At 52.0% G+C, this 19,764-nt stretch overlaps 1 protein-coding gene across 2 annotated transcripts in view; it reads right to left on the minus strand.

The window, feature by feature from the left end:
* The window catches only part of LOC144510395 (GRB2-related adapter protein-like), a 112,585-nt gene that overhangs the window by 19,789 nt on the left and 73,032 nt on the right, over positions 1-19,764 (minus strand). For both annotated transcript variants that reach the window (XM_078239836.1, XM_078239835.1), the window contains exon 3: positions 13,201-13,323. In XM_078239836.1, the coding sequence (XP_078095962.1) occupies positions 13,201-13,323 (123 nt within the window). The remainder of the gene's footprint in view (positions 1-13,200; positions 13,324-19,764) is intronic.

Here is a 19,764-nt window from a genome sequence, read left to right on the forward strand (position 1 = left end):
TGGAACCTTGCTCAAGTGAACAGTCCCAATCACCATATGTTACCCTGAAAAAGCTAGCAAAAAACCCAACAGCTCTGCAGCAAATGTAAGTATTGGCCGAAGGATTGTAACAACCAAATAGAATTGGATTTTTTACTTTAAAGTATTATAAATGTGTTAAGTTATCATGAATGGGTGGCACAGTGGCCCAATGGTTAGCATTGCTGCCTCACAGCGCCAGGGACCCGGGTTCGATTCCCGGCTTGGGTCACTGTCTGTGCGGAGTCTGCATGTTCTCCCCATGTCTGTGTGGGTTTCCTCCAGGTGCTCCGGTTTCCTCCCAAAGACGTGCAGGTTAGGTCCATTGGCCATACTAAATTCTCCCTCAGTGTACCCAAACAGGCACCAAAGTGTGGCAACGGAGGGATTTTCACAGTAACTTCATTGCAGTGTTAATGTAAGCCTGTCTGTGACACAAATAAATAAACTTTAACAAATATATTAGCCTATATTCAATGTACTTTAGCTAAATGATGGAGCAAATGGGCAGGATTAGGATGGAGCGATGGAAGGGATTTTGCAGGCAGTAATGAAGGAACAGAGTTTTCTATTTCACGCCAGTTTTTATAGGCTATAGAGGCAATATCTGTTTCAGTGCAGCATCATCTACAGTACATCCGTGGGTCTGTGAGCAAGATATGCAAGGCTCTTCAGCCAATCAGCCTAATCGGGTGACAATTTAACTCACTCAAAGAGCATTCGCTAACAGAGTTCAAATCAGTTCTGAAGAGCAGCAATTTATATTTTGGGCCGGGACATTGGGGTCAAATGGGGAACCTTCCGAGAATTTTTTTGCCCTTCAACAAATCTCAAAACCACTTCCACTCAACGCACAGAACTGCGTTCACAGCAGTCAGAATATGGAATTTGCACATTCTCCCCGTGTCAACGTGGGTTTCCTCCGGAAGCTCCAGTCAACTGCCACACTCCAAAGATGTGCCAGCTAAGCTGATTGGCCATGCTAAATTGCCCCTTAGTGTCAGGAGGGTTAGCAGGGTAAATGCGTAGGGCTCCGGGAATAGGGCCTGGGTGGGATTGTTGTCGGTGCAGACTCAATGGGCTGAATAACCTCTTTCTGCCCTGCAGGGATTCTATGATTCTATGATATTTGTGGGAGTTGCTATGTGCAAATTATTACATTTCCTACATGACAATAAACATCCTTTACAAACATCCTCATTAGTTGTAAGAATTGTTTGAACCGACAGAACAGTGGGAATCTGAAGCTCACTGCCGCAGGGAGTGGTTGAGGTGAATAGTACAGATGTATTTACGGAGAGGTTAGATTAGCATTGAAGGTAAAGGGAATTGCCAGTTCTGTTGATGAAGTTAAATGAGGAAAGATGGGAGGGAACTCTGTGGAAGCATACTCACTGCGATGGACAGGGCCAAATTATACAGCCTCTATGTGATGGAGCTCAGAGTTCTAATGCAAAGAGCCACAAGAGATGTGTTTGACAAGAGATAGAAGCAGGAGGAGGTCACTAGGCCCTTCAAGCCTGCCCCGCCCTTCAATACAATCATGGCTGATCTATGCCGGCCTCAACTCCTTTTCTGTGCCATTTTCCCTTAGCCCTCTGTAATAACTCCATGGAGGCGAAAGTTCCATCACCAAGTTACTTTATTTACACCATACATCTGTACACAGCCAGCCCTGCAGCTGCTCCCTGCTGAAAGCAGGCTGGGAGTCTGACACACCTGCTTTAATGTGGAGATGCCGGCGTTGGGCTGGGGCGAACACAGTAAGAAGTCTCACAACACCAGGTTACAGTCCAACAGGTTTATTTGGTAGCAAATACCATAAGCTTTCGGAGCGCTGCTCCTTCGTCAGATGGAGTGGAAATGCGCATTTCCACTCCATCTGACGAAGGAGCAGCGCTCCGAAAGCTTATGGTATTTGCTACCAAATAAACCTGTTGGACTGTAACCTGGTGTTGTTACACCTGCTTTAAACAGGGAGCATGAGGCTCCCTAACTTAACCATCAATTAAGACTTATCAGGTATTTCTTTTGATACCAACCAAATAAACGAACTCAAACTAACTTAGGGACAAATTAAAAGGGGCAGCTCCCCAAAAGGAAGGGGGGAACAGCCCGAACCAAAAACAAAGTCGAAAGGAAACTTAAAACATCAAACCAAAGGTGATTATCAGGGTCGATAATACACCCCAGCCCCTGCGGCACCCAGCGGTTGCGGAAGGCGTCAACCGCGCCCGTGGACACCGCATGCTCCCTCTCCAGAGACACCTGGCCGCGAATGTAGCCGCGGTAGAGGGGCAGACAGTCGGGATGGACGGCCCCGTCGATCGCCCGCTGCCTGGACCTATTGATGGCGCGTCTCGCCAGGCCCAGGAGCAGGTTCACGAGGAGGTCGGCATCCCGACCCGCCCCTCTCCGCACCAGGTGCCCCGTAGATCAGGAGCGTGGGACTGAAGTGCAAACAAAACATCAGTAAAAGGTGTTTGAGGAAACCAAAAAGGGTGTGCAGCCTAAAACACAGAACGTAGACATGGTCCACGGACTCCACGAGGCCACAGAAAGGGCAGTCTCGGGATCCGTGTACCGGAAAAACCTACGGTTGTACGGCACTGCTGCATGCAACACCCTCCACCCCAGGTCCCCAAGATAATTGGGGGAGATCCCTCCGTAGAGGGACCTCCACTGGGGACCTCCGCCGCCCGGCGGCAACAAGGCCCGCCAAGGTGTATCCGGGCGACAGGCGAGGACGCGGTAGTGAAAGGTGTGCTGCAGCAGCCCGTACAGGAAACGCCTCCGCGCGGTGGAAAAGGGCACGGAGGACATTTCCGCGAGGCGGCACACGCAGTGGGGCACCTGACCCGGGGGGGGGGGGGGGGGGGGGGGGGGGAGGTCTAGGCTTTGGGCCAATGTGAAATTCCGTCTGAGCAGGGGAACGCTCGGGCGGGATCCCACCGCACGCCTGCGCCGCCTCCAGACCGCGTGCGCACTCAGGGCCGAGCACGACCGTCCTAAGGTCTCGGATGGCTTTGGCCGCGCGCCAGATGGCCACCCCCGCGCGCTCAGCCAGCACGTGGGGGCTCATCCAGCCCGCTCCTCCGCCATCCAGCACGTCCCCGATCCTGGTCACCCCGGCGTCCACGGCCCTCCTCTCCGCCAGCCACCTGAAGTCGTAAGGCTGGAGGTGCGGATTCCTGAGCAGCGGCTCTCGCACGAGAGCCGCTATTCCTGACGGGGGAGAGCTGAGTCGTGAGGCGAATGCGTTCCAGACCGTGAGGAGGTCCTGGTAAAAGACGGGCAACTCCCGCAGGGAGGTCAGAATACGCCCCAGGTTGATGTGCAGGAGCTGCACGTCGTAGTTGAGGCCGTGCAACTGGCGGAAAAAATACGTCGTCGTCGCACGCCATCGTGGAGGAGGCTCGACGTAAAGGTATCTCTGCAGGGTCTGGAGGCGGAAGGTCACTACCTGCGTGCGGAGGCACACCAGACCTTGTCCGCCCCCCTCAATCGGGAGATGCAGAACCTCGGCAAAGACCCAGTGCAGTCGGTTGTCCCAGAAAAACCGCACGAGGGCTTTCTGCATATCAGTGACAAAGCCAGGGGGAGGGGTCAAAGTGACCAGCCGGTACCACAGCATGGAGGCGACCAGCTGGTTTATGACGAGAATTCGCGCCCTGTAGGACAGCACTCGGAGCAGTCCTGTCCAGCGACCCAGGCGGGCGGAGACTTTGGCCTCCAGCTCCCGCCAGTTAGCCGGCCAGGATTCCTCGGCTGGGCAGAGATGGACCCCCAGGTAGAGGAGGTTGGTCCTGCTCCAGGTGAAAGGCCTGAGCTCCTCCGGAAGGGGGCCCGTCTCCCACGGACCAACCAGGAGTCCGGAGCACTTGGCCCAGTTGATCCTGGCGGAGGACGCGGCGGAGTACACCGCCTGGCATTCTCGCATCCTCCGCAGGTCAGCCGGGTCCGTGAACACGAGGAGCACGTCGTCAGCGTAAGCAGACAGGACCACCCCTACGTCCGGGCCGCGCAGAGTCAAACCCGACAACCTCCTCCGCAAGAGGCGCAGGAATGGCTCCACGCATATAGAATAAAGTTGGCCGGACAAGGGGCAGCCCTGCCGTACTCCTCTCCCAAAGCGAAGGGGCGCCGTCAGGGACCCGTTAACCTTAATCAGACACTCTGCGGCAGAGTACAGTAATCGGATCCGGGCGACAAACTGCGTCCCGAACCCGAATGCCCGCAGAGTCCCGAGCAAATACTCGTGCTCCACCCTGTCGAACGCCTTCTCCTGATCTAAGGACAAGAAGGCGCTCGACAGACCTGCCCTCTGGGAATGGTGGATCAGGTCCCGGACCAGATGGAGGTTATCGTGAATCGATCGGCCCGGGACCGTGTAGGACTGGTCGGGGTGGATCATGTGGTCCAGCACGGATCCAAGGCGTGAAGCTAAAGCCCTGGCAAAGATTTTATAATCCGTGCTGAGGAGGGAGACCGGGCGCCAGTTTTTAAGGCACCGGAGATCCCCCTTCTTTGGCAGCAGGGCAATGACGGCCCTGCGCCACGAAAGGGGCATCTCCCCGGTGGCGTTGCTCTCCTCCAGAACCCCCGCATAGTCGCCCCCCAGGACGTCCCAGAACGCCCTGAAGAACTCTACCGTCAGCCCGTCCAGCCCCGGGGCCTTGTCCCGACCGAGGCCATTGAGGGCGCCGGTCAGCTCGGCCACAGCGATGGGGGCCTCGAGCCTGCCGACGCCCTCCGGGCTGACTTGCGGAAGGTCCTCCCACAGAAGTCTGCGGGCATCCTCGCTGGACGGATCCGGAGAGAAGAGGGAGGTGTAATAATCCCGGGCGATTGCCCGGATGCCCTCCGGATCCGAGACGGGGGAACCGTCGTCAGCCAGCAGCGTAAGGAGCTGCTGACGGTTAGCCCGCCCTTTTTCCAGCGAGTAGAAGAAGGGGGAGCCGCGGTCCAGGTCCACCCGGAACTGGAGCCACGACCTCACGTACGCGCCGCGGGACCCGGCCAGTTGCAGGTCCCGCAGCGCGCCCTTCTTCTCCCTGTACTCTAGCCGCAGGGCCGGGTCCGCGTCGGGCTGACTGAGACGTGCCTCCAGGTCGAAAAGCTCCTTCTCCAACTCCTCGAGCCTGGATTTCCGCCTCCTCGTCGACCCCCTCGCATACTCCTGACAGAAGGTGCGGACGTGAGTCTTGCCCACGTCCCACCATAGCCTCAAGGAGGGGAAGCCTCCCCGCTTCCTTCTCCAGCCGGCCCAGAATCGACGGAACGAGTCCAGGAAGCGCTCGTCCTCCAGCAGTGTGTTGTTGAAGTGCCAGTACGCGGACACCCCCCCCCGGACGCGAGACGGAGCAAACTCCGCCCACACCAGGTGGTGGTCCGTGCACGGCACCTGCCGTATGGAGGCCGACGGCACGCCGGACACGTGCGCCCTCAAAATGTAAAGGCGGTCGATTCTGGACGTTCCGCCTCCAGGCTTCACGAAACTGAAAGCTCTGGAGCCAGGATGGAGATGTCTCCAGGCGTCCACCAAGTCACGGGTCCCGAGCAGGTCCCGCAACCTCATCATCGCCGGGGTGCGCTGCCAGAAGCCGGCGCGGTCCCGTGCCTCAGGGGTGCAGTTGAAATCCCCCCCGAGGATGATGCATTCGCCCCCAGCGATGGTGTCGAGATGAGCGGACACTTTCTTGTAGAAAGTCGTTTGCTGCGGTCCGGCGCCCGGGGCGTAGACGTTCAGCAAGTGAATGACCACGCCCCCCACACGGACCGTCAAGTGCAGCAACCGGCCTGGCACCGGCTCCTTGACCCCCAAGATCTCCGGCTGAAAATTCGGGGCCAACAAGATAGCCACCCCACTAGAAGTGAGCGCGAGGTGGCTCATGTAGACCCCCCCTCGCCACTCCAGGAGCCATCGGACTTCGTCTCCCGGAATGGTACAGGTTTCTTGCAGGAAGCACACTGCATACTTCCCGTCACGGAGGACCGAGAAGTTCTGGAACCTGCGGAGTGGCTCGCTGCTGCCGTTGAGGCTGGCTATAATCACCTTCATGTCAGTAGCATTGTGCCACCGTCACCACTTATCTAAGTGCGTGGGGGAGCGCTGGCGCAAGACGCGCCAGTCCGCTCCCCCTCGAGCCCGTCGAGGAACTCCCATACCCGACGCCGCTCTCTTTCAGTCAGGTCCGACGCGGCCTGGGAGCAGGCCTGCATGGACCGGACGAGCAGCGCCAGGTCCGACCAGCGGTCGAGGGCCAGTCGGACGCTGTCAGGGCGACCAGAATGGTCTTTGATAAAGGCCCTGAGTTCCCCAAAGGGGATGAGGGGCGACTCGGTGTGGGGCACGAGGGAGTCCCCCGCCTCGCTACAGGTGGACCCTGAAACGATCCCCGTGCCCACCACCGAGCAGCTTACCTCCTCGGGGCCATCGCCCTTCGACTCCGAGTCCCCCGCCGCAGGGCGTGCGGCGGGCGGCACGGAGCCACCAACTAGTCCTGACTCCCCCCCGATCCCACCCCCAGGATCGGCGGAGGAGGGGTTCCCCTCGGGCTCTCGACCCTGGATTTGTGGGTCCGTGGGCGGCGGCAGCTCCGTTCCCCCCCCCCCCCGTGCCCCGAATGCCTGGACACCCCCCAAGCCCGGAGAACCCTCCGGATTCATGTTGGGGGTGCCCAGCATCAAAGGTTGTGACAGAGAGGGGGAGATAAATTCCTCGCCACCGCCGCCCAGGGACCCGAAAATTGGGGTGCTGCTCCAGTCCCCCGGCAAGCTGTAAAAGAAGGATGGGTCGAATTCGACCGGGCTGAACGGAGCCGCGAGGGCCCCGCCCACACCCGGCCTCGGGGAGACCCGCCCAGGGGACTGCAGCAGCACGCGTTTTAATTTTAATTTTTTCTTCTTGCCCCCGGTCTGGGGACAAGGTGCAAAAACAGGTGGGGGCGTGGCAGGCGATGACATGAACGGGGGGCGGGGCGCACAAACCTCGACCCCACGGCTCCCAAGGGGCAGCACCTCTTTTTGCTGTTGTGCCCGTGGGTGGGAGAAGCTGCCCGCACCCCGCCCCTCTTAACCTTGCCACGCCCCTTTTTTCTCCCCGTCACGTCCCCTGATGGTGTAAGTTGTGCCGGCTCGGGGTCGCGTACCCCCCCAACGCCCGGACCCGGGAGCGCGCACACCCGCGACGCCGGGCCCAGCACAGGACGCTGAGGCGCCCACAGGCCCGGGAGATGGTTTGGGAGGGGGGCCGGAGGTGGTTGTTTTCCCTGAGCCGGCAGCCGGGGTGACTGGGGTGGAGGGGGTCGGGGTCGCGTTCCCCCCCTTTTTCTTCCCTTTTCCTGGGGTCTTCTGGCCTCGCGGAGGCTCCACTCCCCCCCCCACCGCCGGCAGCCAAGGAGACGGCTGCTGCCGGCATGGTCTCCCCTTGCGGGGGGCCAGGTGGTGTTTGCTTGGGGGGAGAGGGGGCTGCGGCGCCAGCTGCGGCCGCCTTGGATTGTGGGTCGGCGGCCGCCTTGGAGACGGGGCAGTTCTTTTTAATGTGCCCCGCCTCCTTACAGGCATAGCACCGCATGCCGTCCGCGGACCAGAAGACCCGGTAGGTGGCCCCTTCGAAGGGGACATTAAAGCCCCCTTCCAGGCACTCCTCCCGGGCCAGGCGGACATAAACCTGGCGCCGGAAGGAGTAGACGTGCCGGAGGGCGGGATCACGAAGACCGAGCGGGACCGGTGCCACCTCGGACCTGACCTCCCCCAGTAGATGGAGGTGGGGGAGGAGGAGCTCCACGGGGATGAAGGGCGGGACGTTCGAGATGACAACTCGATGGGCGGTGGCCTCCAGGGGGTCCACCGCCAAGAACGTCCCGCCCACCGTGAGCCCCTTTTCCAGGGCGAGGTGGACCGCCCGCTCGGCCTTCAGGAAGAATACGGCCTTGCCGTACATCTTCGAGGCTGCTACAATGGCTGAGGGGCCGACAACCCCAGCCATTGCCCGAACGCATGCCTCGATGGTCATGTCGGGTTGAGCGTAGCACTTTACCCCAAGTTGTTTTGTTATCAATTTGAATGGTGGCAGGGCCTTGGGTGCCGTGGGGGCTCTGGCTGCCGCCACACCCGCATAGGTGGGCCTGGAGGGCCCTGCCACCGGTGACGGTGTCGTGGTCGCCATGATGTTAATAGTAGGTGCTACGCCCACCCTGAGACTGCTTAGATGTATGGCAGGGCGTATTGAGACTTAAAATGTCCGTGGAGTGGGGTGTGTAGTGAGGGTTGAGTGAGGGGCCTTCCTGGCCTTTATGTGAGGCACAGAGAGGGGGGTAGAGAGGAAGGGAGTATGGGTGTGGTGGACGGGGGGGGGGGGGGGGGGGGGGGGAGGGGGAGGGGGTGTCACTGCCCTGGTAGTGGGGGACAGAGAGGGAACGAGGGGTGGGTAAGGGGCCTCTCTGGCCTTTACAGTTTAGGCGCAGAGAGGGAAGGGAGGGGGAGGGTGTCTCTGCCCAAGGACTGGGGGACAGAGAGGGAATGAGGGAGGATGGGGTGGGTGAGGGTCCAAGCACTCTCTCCCCGGTTATCAGAGAGGGAGAGAGAGGGGGACAGAGGAGCAGGAGGGAGGACGAGGGACAGGGCACCGAGGAGGGCTGGTGCCCCAGTCAGGAGGAGGGGTTCCGATGTTGGGGGTGGCGGGGGGGGGTGGCGGTGCAGCAGCAGCAGTGGGTGGGGGGACTTCTCTTCTTCAGCCCTCCTGGGCCAAACAGTAAGACGTCCGGGGTGACTTCACCCCCCACCCTTGTAGATGGGAAAGATCTGTATCTTTTCTTCCCCCCTCCTTTTCAGGAACAGACCTTTTGATGCTCAAGGGCACCAGCCCAAACAACTCAGTCCTTTGGTGTGATATTCTGTCCTGTTGTTCTGCGTTGTCCTCCCTCCTGCAGATGGAAAAAGAAACACCTCGCTTTCTCTCTCTCTCTCCTCTCCCAGGAAGGGAGCACCTTCCAGTGGCTGGGTGGGTGGGCAGGCAGGCAGGTCGATGATTCTTCCTTCTGGTACAATCCCTCTCACAAGGTGAAGGGACCCTTCACCCAGCTTCTTTCTCTCCTTCACAGCAGTAATCCTCTTCTGGACACAGCCAGCTCTCCAGGTGCGACCTGCTGAAAGCAGGCTGGGAGTCTGACACACCTGCTTTAAACAGGGAGCATGAGGCTCCCTAACTTAACCATCAATAAAGACTTATCAGGTAGTTCATACTCTAGCAAGCTAACCTCATCAGCCTGGCTGAAGTCATCACATTCTCTATTCCTCGATCTTTTCAATATTTATCCACCTCCACTTTAAATGCTTCTAACAATCCACGCCTTCATCATTGCTACAAGTTAATTGTTCCTGTTTCTACATTTTGTGCAATTCTCCCTATTTTAAAGCACGTTGGGGCATCGTAAGATCATACATTCCTACAATACAGGAGGAGGCCATTTGGCCCAGTGAGTCTGCACCGACCACAAGTCCACCCAGGCCCTAGCCCCGTAACCCCATGCATTTACCCTAGCTAGACCCACTTACATTAAGGGGCAATTTAGCATGGTCAATCCACCTAACCTACGCATCTTTGGACTGTGGGAGGAAACTGGAGCGCCCGGAGGAAACCCACGCCGACACGGAGAGGATGTGCAAATTCCACACAGACAGTGACCCGAGCCGGGAATTGAACCCGGGTCCCTGGTGCTGTGAGGCAGCAGAGCTAACCACTGCGCTGCCCCATTGTTCCTGTGTTCTACATTTTGTGTAATTCTCCCTATTTTAAAGCACTTTGGGGGCGTCGTAAGATCCTGAGAGACGCTACTTGTTTGGGACCCGGGTTCGATTCCTGGCTTGGGTCACTGTCTGTGTTCTTTCTTTCTGTCAGGCAGTGGCACCGTTAAATGCCTGCCGTCAGCAGAGGCACCTAAACGTCACAAACACACAGCCCTGACAGATTGCACTCACCACAGCAGCTGCACCTGCACCCAGAGATCTGATGAGGATGGGTGTAACTTTGCATAAACTATCAGCAGATCTCTGGAGAGTTCAAGCGAAACCTTCAGGGTCGGCCCATGGGTTTAAAAATTCGGCAAAATGTGAACCTGCAGACCAAGATGGTTATGGAGATAAACAAAAAACAAACTGGGCAACTTCCTTTACAGTTTATAGCAAAACACAAGTGTTACCTCATTGTGTTAGTGCGGCAGCCAGGTGATCAATAGCACCACTGTGTGGCTGGAGATAACATTCCCTACCACAAATCCAGAACGGCAGGACACTCTCTCCCACCTTAATGCTGGAAAGCTCCAGAGAAGAAGCTCTTTACAGTTCACGAGATCAACTGTTTTTCTTTTAATTGCATAAGCCTTGTTAAAAGGTACCTCTGAACCTCAAGGGGTATGCCGCCTTGTCGTACTGTGGTTCAGAAGGTGCTAAGAGTCGGAAGATTTGCTGGTTGAAGAGCCACTTATGTGTGAAATCTAGGCTGACACTCTGGTGGAGTGCTGCATTGCTGCAGGCGTTGTCTTGTGGATGAAACGTTAAACTGAGGCCCCCTATGCCTCCTCAGGTGGCTGTAAAAGATTCCGTGCCACTAGTTTCTGAAGAAGTGCAGAGAGGTTCTCACTGATGTACCAGCCAATAGTCAGCCCTCGGTCAACATCTCTTCAATTCGGATTATCTGGTCATTGTAGCACTGCTCTTTGTGGGATCTTGCTGTGTGCAAATTGTGTAAAGTTTATTTATCAGTGTCGCAAGTAGGCTTACATTAACACTGCAATGAAGTTACTGTGAAAATCCTCTAGTAGCCACATAGTGGGTGGCACGGTGGTTAGCACTGCTGCCTCACAGCGCCAGGGACCCAGGTTTGATTCCCGGTCTTGGGTCACTGTCTGTGCGGAGGGGAATTTCACAGTAACTTCATTGCAGTGTTAATGTAATCCTTAATTGTGACTAGTAAATAAACTTTAAACTTTTTCGGCGCCTGTTCGGGTACACTGAGGGAGAATTTAGCATGGCCAACGCAACTAACCAGCACATCTTTCGGACTGTGGGAGGAAACCCACGCAGGCACGTGCAGACTCCGCACTGGCAGTGACCCAAGCTGACAATCGAACCTGGGTCCCTGGCGCTGTGAGGCAGCAGTGCTAACCACTGTGCCATCGTGCCACCCTTATGACTGTCACATTTCCAACATTTCAAAAATAGGTCATTGGCTGTAAAGCGCTTTGAGATGTCCTGAGGTCATGAAAGGTGCTATCTAAATGCAGGTCTTCCTTTCTTTGATAATGTAAGGGAGACAATAGACTTATCACAATCTGATGTTGCAAATCGCCCTTCAGTCCCTGTGCAAGTCTGAATCCAGGATGGGCTAGGATACATTTATGTTTTAAATTACACGCCGGTTTAAACAAAGTTGAGAGCTAATTATGCTTTCATACAAGTGGGTTACTCTTCCTTACAGAAGATTGACTTCACGACCTTACAGCGCTTAGTAGAAGATCTTGGGGAGGGATTCTCCATACGCACCCCCCACCCCCCTCCACCTGTGGCGAGAGGCAGGTCACCACTGGTCCCGCCACTGTCAATGGGATTTCCCATTGAATCCAACCCTCACCACTGGGAAACCCGTAGCGGGGTGGGGGTGGGGGGGGTTCACCGGCGGCAGGACCACTGGTGAGAATGTCTGGAAAATTCAAGCCCTTATCTCAGTCCAAGAGAACGCCACACAACATACTTATCAAAACAAATGTCCAACGTAACAGCCAGGGATTCATTAAAAATGTTTGTCAAATGACACTGTATTCCATCTTTTGCTGGGGGAATTGGGTATTTATCTGAAAAGGAACAAGTGAGGGACAATGAGGAAAGGGCAGGGCATGTGCAGGAGTGGGCTGAACAAAATGGGTAGCTCTTTCAAAGGGGCAGCACAAGCATAGGGCGGCACGGTTGGCACATTGGTTAGCATTGCTGCCTCATGGCACCAGGGGGACCCCAGTTCGATTCCGGCCTGTGGTGTCTGTCTGTGTGGAGTTTGCACATTTTCCCCATGTCTGTGTGGGTTTCCTCCGGTTGCTCCAGTTTCCTCCCACACTCCAAAGATGGCCAGGTTATGTGGATAGGCTGTGCTAAATTGACCCTTGGGAGGATCAGTGGATTACGAGGATATGACTTGAGTGGGATTGTTGTCGGTGCAGGTTCAATGGGCCGAATGGCATTCTTCCGCACTGTAGGGATTTTAAGTACCATCACTAGAGAAGTAGTATTCGACAAACTAATGGGGCTAAAGGTAAATAAGTTCCCTGGCCCTGGTGGCTTGCATCCTAGGATCCTAAAATAAGTAGTTACAGCACCAGGGCCTGGGTTCAGTTCCGGCCTTGGAGTGACTGTCTGTGTTCTCCCCGTGTCTGCGTGGGTTTCCTCCGGGTGCTCCAGTTTCCTCCCACAATTCAAAGATGTGTAGGTTAGGTGGATTGACCATGCTAAATTGCTCCTTGGTGTCACAGGATATATTTAGGCTGGAACTCTACCATCTTGCCCGCCCAGAATCGGAGCGGGCAAGGGTCCAACAACAGAAATCTCCATTGACCTTGAGCGGGAATTTCCGGTCTTGCCCAAGTGAGCCGTAAAATCCCGCCCATATGTTAGAGGATTAGTGGGATAAAATACCTTCGGTTATGGGGGAAGGTCTGGGTAAGAGTCGGTGCAGAATTGATGGACTGAATGGCCGCCTTCTGCACTGTTGGGATTCTATGATGTGTCGAGTGGCCTCCTTCCGTGCTGCATACTTAATTCAATGATTCTTTTTTCACATAATACTCACAGTTAAATTCAAAACTTCATCTTTTACTCTCATCCTTAAAGAGCTCAAAATTCCATACCTTCCCTTAGCTTTCCCTGCCTCTGATAAATTGAAGGAATTTATAATTAAAAAAAACTCAAGCTGCTCATCTGTAAAACCATTCCTTTGGGGATTTTCCCGTTCTTTCCAGTTTGGGTGAACTGTTTTATGGACCTTTATTCATCTCCAGCTCTCTCAAAAAAACAAAAACACACGTGACCTGCCATGACATACATCAGTACGGCTACAGGGAAGTGAAACCTGTTGGTTTGTAATCATTGTGGGCTAAGTTGACGATTTACATTATCAATCGTTGCATTACTTACTTTACTGATATAGAGAATTCCCCAGGTGAACTCTCACTCTCTCGTAATAGAAACGCTCCGACGTATCCTTGCTTCAGGAGTAATTCTTCAGCCGATGTCCTGGAGATTCTGCCTATGTACCAGCTGATCAATTAAAAAAAACACAAGCAAGTTAAAACCAATATCAAAAGGGAATATTATACACTCCTGTGCCATGTACTCGATCATGCATCAAGGTAAAGGAGTCATTGGGTGGAATTTTTCCTCCCCGCCCACCACGGGAATCGGAGCGGGCGGGACACAGACCATGCTAAGGTTCGTTCACCTCGGGTGGGATTTTCAGGTCTTGGGGCGAGCAACGCTGGAAAATCCCGCCCATTTGCTCAGTGGATAACCTGAGTCAGAATGGGTCAAGTCACACCCCAGAGACCTCATCCTTGTTTCAGGACGTGTAGGTTAGGTGGGTTGACCGTGCTAAATTGCCCCCTGGTGTCACAAGATATATATAGGTTAGGGAATTAGCGGGGTAAAATACCTTCGGTTACGGGGATAGGATCTGGATAAGAGTCGGTGCAGACTCGATGGACTGAATGGCCTCCTTCTGCACTGTAGGGATTCTATGATATGCCAACGGCCTCCTTCTGTGCTGCATACTTAATTCAATGATTCGTTTTTTTTCCCCAATGCTCACAGTTAAATTCAAAACTCCATCTTTTACTCATTCTCAAAGAGCTCAAAATCCCTTACCTTCCCTTTGAGGGTTTTCCCTTTTTTTTTGCTCATACTTCACTGCAGTGCTGCACTCTCCGAGGTGCCGTCTTTCAGGTAAGACATTCAACTGAGCCCCCAACTGTACTCTTGGGTGGACATAAACGATCCACAACCTTGAAGGAGAACATCGGGTGTCCTCCCCCAGTGCTTTGGCTGTCTATCTATTCCCCAGTGAGCATCACTAAAACACCGCATCTGATCACAATCTCATTGCTGTCCATGGGATCTTGATGTGCATAAGTTAGCTGCTGCATTCCCGAAATTGCAATAACACTTCAAATACAATCTTTATTGGTTGAAAAGAGCTTTGTGATGTACCGGGGTCATGAAAAGCACTATATAAAGGCAGGTTCTTCCTTTTGCTCCTTCTCCCTTTTTCATTTTATCAATTCCATCAAACCTACATGGATACATTTAGTCATTTGCAAAGGATAGTTGAGAATTTCAGTTCCCTGCAACTTAATGTGGACAGGTCACAAAACAATGTTTTCCATACTGTTCAATTAGAGTCATAGGGCAGGATTTTCCGGCCGCGCTCGCCCCAAGACCGGAAACTCCTGCCCGAGGCCTTTGCATGGTCCGTGTCCCGCCCGCTAAAATTCCCGTGGTGGCAGAATGGGAAAATTCCACCCACAGAGTCATAGAGATAAATAGCTCAGAAACTGGCCCTTCGGCCCAACTCATCCACACCAACCAGGTTCCCTAAACTGAACTAGTCCCATTTGCCTGTGTTTTGCCCATATCCCTCTAAACGTTTCCTACCCATGTATCTGTCCAAATGTCTTTTAAATGTTATAATTGCCCCCGCCTCTACCACCTCCTCTGGCAACTCATTCCAAATACGCACCACCATCTGTGTGAAAAAGTTGCCCCTTAGGTCCCTTTTAAATCTTTCCCCTCTCACCTTAACCCTACACCCTCTAGTTTTGGACTTCCGTGGGGGAAAGACCTTGGCTATTTACCTTATCTATGTCCCTCATGATTTTATAAACCTCTATAAGGTCACCCCTCATCCTCCTACACTCCAGGGAAAAAAGTCCCAGCCTACCGAGCCTCTCCTTATAATTCAAGCCTTCCAGTCCTGGTAGCATCCTTCTAAATCTTTTTTGCGTCCTTTCCAGTTCAATAACATCCTACTTATGACCATCCTTCTTCTGGGTGACCAGAATTGTACGCAGTACTCCAAATGTGGCCTGACCAATGTCTTATACAGTTAATGCTTTAAAGTTGAAATTTATCAATTTATTTGTGTCATAAGTAGGCTTATATTAACACTGCAATGAAGTTACTGTGAAAATCCCCTGGTCGCCACACTCCGGCGCCGGTTCGGGTACACTGAGGGAGAATTTAGCATGACCAATGCACCTAACCAGCACGGACTGTGGGAGGAAATCGGAGCGACTGGAGGAAATCAATGCAGACACGGGGAGAAACTCCCCACAGACAGTGACCCAAGCCAGGAATCGAACCCAGGTCCCTGGTGCTGTGAGGCAGCAGTGCTAACCACTGTGCCACCGTGCCGCCACTGTTGTAACATAACATCCTACTCCTGTACTCAATGCTCTGACCGATGAAGGCACGAGTGCCAAACACCTTCCACCCTGTCTACCTATGACACATTAATTATGAGCAGACTTGCGTGGACACCAATGCAAAAATATGTCCAAATGAGCAAAATACACCAAAATGATTGTTAAATGACATGGTTCACCACAGGTGAATCTCCACTGCTTTATTTAAAACATTTTCTTTAAGAGTTACCAGTAGCGAGGTTAGTTTGAGTGGAATATTACTTTTTTAACCGAGAAAGGGGAATGTTTTCTGAGCTGTGGTTTGGTACTTCAAACTCCATCCAGCATCGGAAGTGATGCTGATGGTTATTCAAAACTTCAAAATGCTACTTATGCAGATGGACTGTTCTGAGAAAAAGTCTTCTGGGGTTAACAGAAGTGCTCAACCTCATAGCCACAGATTAAAGGCTACAATATCCTTTTTCACACAGGTGGGCGAGTGGAATCGGCTGCCGTCAGTGGTGGTGGAGGCAAACTCAATAGGGTCTTTTAAGAGACTCCTGGATGAAGACATGGGACTTAATAGGATGGAGGGTTATCGGTAGGCCTAAAAGGTAGGGATATGTTCGGCACAACTTGTGGGGCCGAAGGGCCTATTTTGTGCTGTAGTTTTTCTATGTTTCTAATATTTTCACAGCCTCTGTATCCGAATCATAGAATCCTTACGGTGCAGAAGGAAGCTATTTGGCCCATCGAGCCTGCATCCAGGTCCTATATCTGTAACCCCACGTATTTAACCTGCTAGTGCCCCTGACACTGGATTGAGGTTGACAGTGAGGGGCTATGGTAGGCTAAAATGACAGATATCATAGAATCACAGAATCCCTACTGTGCAGGAGGTCATTTGGACAATCAAGTCTGCACAGACTTTCCAACAAAGCAACCCACCCAGGCTCTATCCCCATAGCCCCACATATTCACCCAACTAATCCCTCTAACCTAAGGGCCAATTTAGCAGAGCCAATCAACCTAACCCACACATCCTTGGAGTGTGGGAGGAATGAGTAGCAGCCGGAGGAAACCCACGCAGACAGGGGAAGAATGTGCAAACTCCACATAGACAGTACCCAAGGCCGGAATCGAACCCAGGTCCCTTGTGCTGTGAGGCAGCAGTGCTAACCACTGTGCCCCAACGCTCATCTGAAAATTGCTTTTATCTGCACTGAAAGGCAACTGGGGGAAGATTTCCTCTCGGTGCTTTGTGAAGTGAGTTGAAGTGTAAAATTGGGAAGTGAAAATGCCATCTTGATTTGGCTGCAAATAATAAACAAGGGGGAGGCTTTCCACTTACATGTTCTTTCCACTTCAAGTTTAAAATCACAAAGGCTGTGGATTCGACCATTATTTGACTGTGTAATGTATGTAGTCTATGTTGTTTAAGGGTCTGGCACATACAGGATTAATGTGGGACTGAGTATTGTACTGTTCACACAGTGATGTTAAAAGGTATATGACCCAGACCCAGGGTCAGTATGGTGCTGAGTAGAGACAGGTTAAAACCCAAGCAAGGAGATAGCTCCTAGCCTGCACCCTTTACTGTACGCATGTAAATAGTTTTACTGGTGAATACTTACAGTTAACCTACTGGAGACCACAAAGATTTTTTTAAAGAGGTACCACTCTGTAAACAACACCTTCCCAACATGGCAGCAAAATCCACAACATCGCTAAATTGCTGAAACAAACAGAAATGTTGGTAGACTAAAAAAATTGAGTAAAGCTTTCTGACCCATAAGAAGCTCCTAAAAGAAGCAGAGGGCACAGAGAACAAAAGCACCAGAAAATGTGTCAAGGAAAAGGCCTGGGAGCTGAAGGCAGAGATGACTAATTCCTGACTGCAGCAGAAGACTCCAATGAATGTTCTTTGGAAGTCCAGCTTCAGAGTGCAGAGTGGACAGAACCTGCAAGGGTGAGCTAAATGTTTTAAAATTCCAGGCAGCAGGCAACTCCTGAGAACCCTTTGACTAATTCAGCGTCAGAAATGCCATTTGAAAGAAATCTGTCATTAAAACCCAAACCCCGAGACTGAGCCTCAACATGTGATCTCTCTGCACATCAGAAATAAGAGAGGGAAAAATGAATTAAATGCGTCAGGAACCTCACAGCTGTCCGACTTGGAAAAAGCAAACATGCGCTAGAATTCGATCACCTTGCTACTTGGCAAAGTTGACTGCTGAACAAAAGAAGCAACAGGGCAGTTAATCTGGGCAGCCATTGTTCAAGAATTTTTTTAAAGATGTGCGGCATCACCATTTTGCAGAGACCACCAAAACCGGCAAGCATGGGAAATCCCTTTGTCTCCAAGCGGCCAGCAACACCAGTTAGCACTGCTGCCTCACAATGCCAGGGACCCGGGTTCAATTCTGGCCTCAGGTCATTATCTGTGTGGGGTCTACACGTTCTCCCTGTGATTGCGTGGGTTTCCTCTGGGTTCTCCGGTTTCCATCCACAGTCAGAAAGAAATGCTGGTTAAGTGCATTGGCCGTGCTAAATTCTCCCTCAGTGCACCTGAACAGGCGCCAGAGTGTGGCGACGTGGGGATTTCCACAGTAACTTTGTTGCCTACTTGTGACACTGATAACTAAACTTAAACAAATTCTCCCCGTGTCTGTGTGGGTTTCCTCTAGTTTCCTACAAACAGTCCAAAGATGTGCAAATTAGGTGAATTGGCCATGCTAAATTGCTCCTTAGTTTTAGGGGGAATAGCAGTGTAAATACGTGGGGTTACGGGGATAGAGCCTGGGTGGGATTGTTGTTGGTGCAGGCTCGATGGGCCAAGTGGCCTCTTTCTGCACTGTAGGGATTCTATGATTCATAGAACACCATCTTAAAATCCAGGAAAAGCTCCAGAGAAACCCATGGCGGCGGTGCCAACAGGAAGATCCCACTGATGTGAACAACCAGAAAATCTCGCCCGGTGAGCGCTAATTCAGACAAAGGTGCGCTGGAGCTTTTAGTATAGTGACAAAGCAATACATTGAAATGCAGCATGAGAAGACGAGAGCTGAACAAGATCATAAAGAGTTGAAAGAATAGTCAATTATCCTTCAAGATCAGTACATTACTTGTCAGCAGCATGACAGAATAAAGACTACCTTGAGCAGCAGAATGGCAGTTCAGCAGGACAAACTCAATGAGACTCTGGAAAGTGACATGAAAACTCAAGACAAAAGTAATTGAGCTTTACATCAAAAAGGAAGACCTCTTGAGGAACCCTCACATGCACACGCCAAGAATCCCTCAGGTCAGAGCACGTTCCTCTGGAACATTATGAAGTGAAACAAAATGAATTGAATGCCACTCTGAAAGAACGGACCAACCGGTTTTCAGAGGAGACTGAGGAATGTATTCCAAAAGGAAGCCAAGATATCCAAGACACTGACTGCAACACTGAAAGGAACAGTTACCCATTTGGAAGAAATCTTGGAAGAATATTAAATCTCCAAAAAAAATACAAAGAGACAATCATCAAGAACGTAGAATAGTAAACAAAGATAAAAATTCTTATTCAAGAATGTGACAATTCTGTGCCTTTAAGAAATGTATTTTAATCATGCTTCTCCACAGGGTGTTTTCAGCAGTCCCTGGCATTTTGTCGGAGCCATGTTGTCTGTAGCTGGTGTCCTTTATTGTTAAGGTTGCATGATGATTGACATCATGTTTGTTTTAATCTAAATTAATGCAATGCTCTGTTGTTTTGATGTTCCCCTGGAATTGCAGAGTAGAGCTTGATTGGGATAATTGACAGGTCAGGTTATATGACTGGGGACAGCTTGTTTTTAAAGAGAATTCCAGCTTAGTTTCTCAGATGCTGTTTTGGAAGCTGTAGAAAGAGATTATGCTTTCCTGCTTCTGAAGTCTGAAGACTGGAAGCTGCCAGAGACTAGATTTGCCTCACTGTTTTGCTGCCTTGAGGATATATCTGTCTCTGAAAACGGCTGTTTGGATTTATGTCTATAAGTGTTAAAAGCTGGAAATCTTATATCAGTGAGCATATTGGTTTTAATGCTAACTAATTCTGAAGAAGACTGTATGCCTATGAGGTATTGTTTTTGAATTGGAACAACAGAGATGGCTAGCCATTAAGAGTTATACTGTGTCACGTTTAAGTGTTGTAATTGGTAAAAGTTATCCTAATTCTTTTTGTTATATTCTAACTGTGTTTGTAACTAAACTTTGTTTGATAAAAGCTTCCTAGTGGGTCATTTGAATCATACCTGGAGTGAAACACCAATGCCAGAAT

Source organism: Mustelus asterias, chromosome 23 (assembly GCF_964213995.1).
Source record: "Mustelus asterias chromosome 23, sMusAst1.hap1.1, whole genome shotgun sequence".
Lineage (NCBI taxonomy): Eukaryota > Metazoa > Chordata > Chondrichthyes > Carcharhiniformes > Triakidae > Mustelus > Mustelus asterias.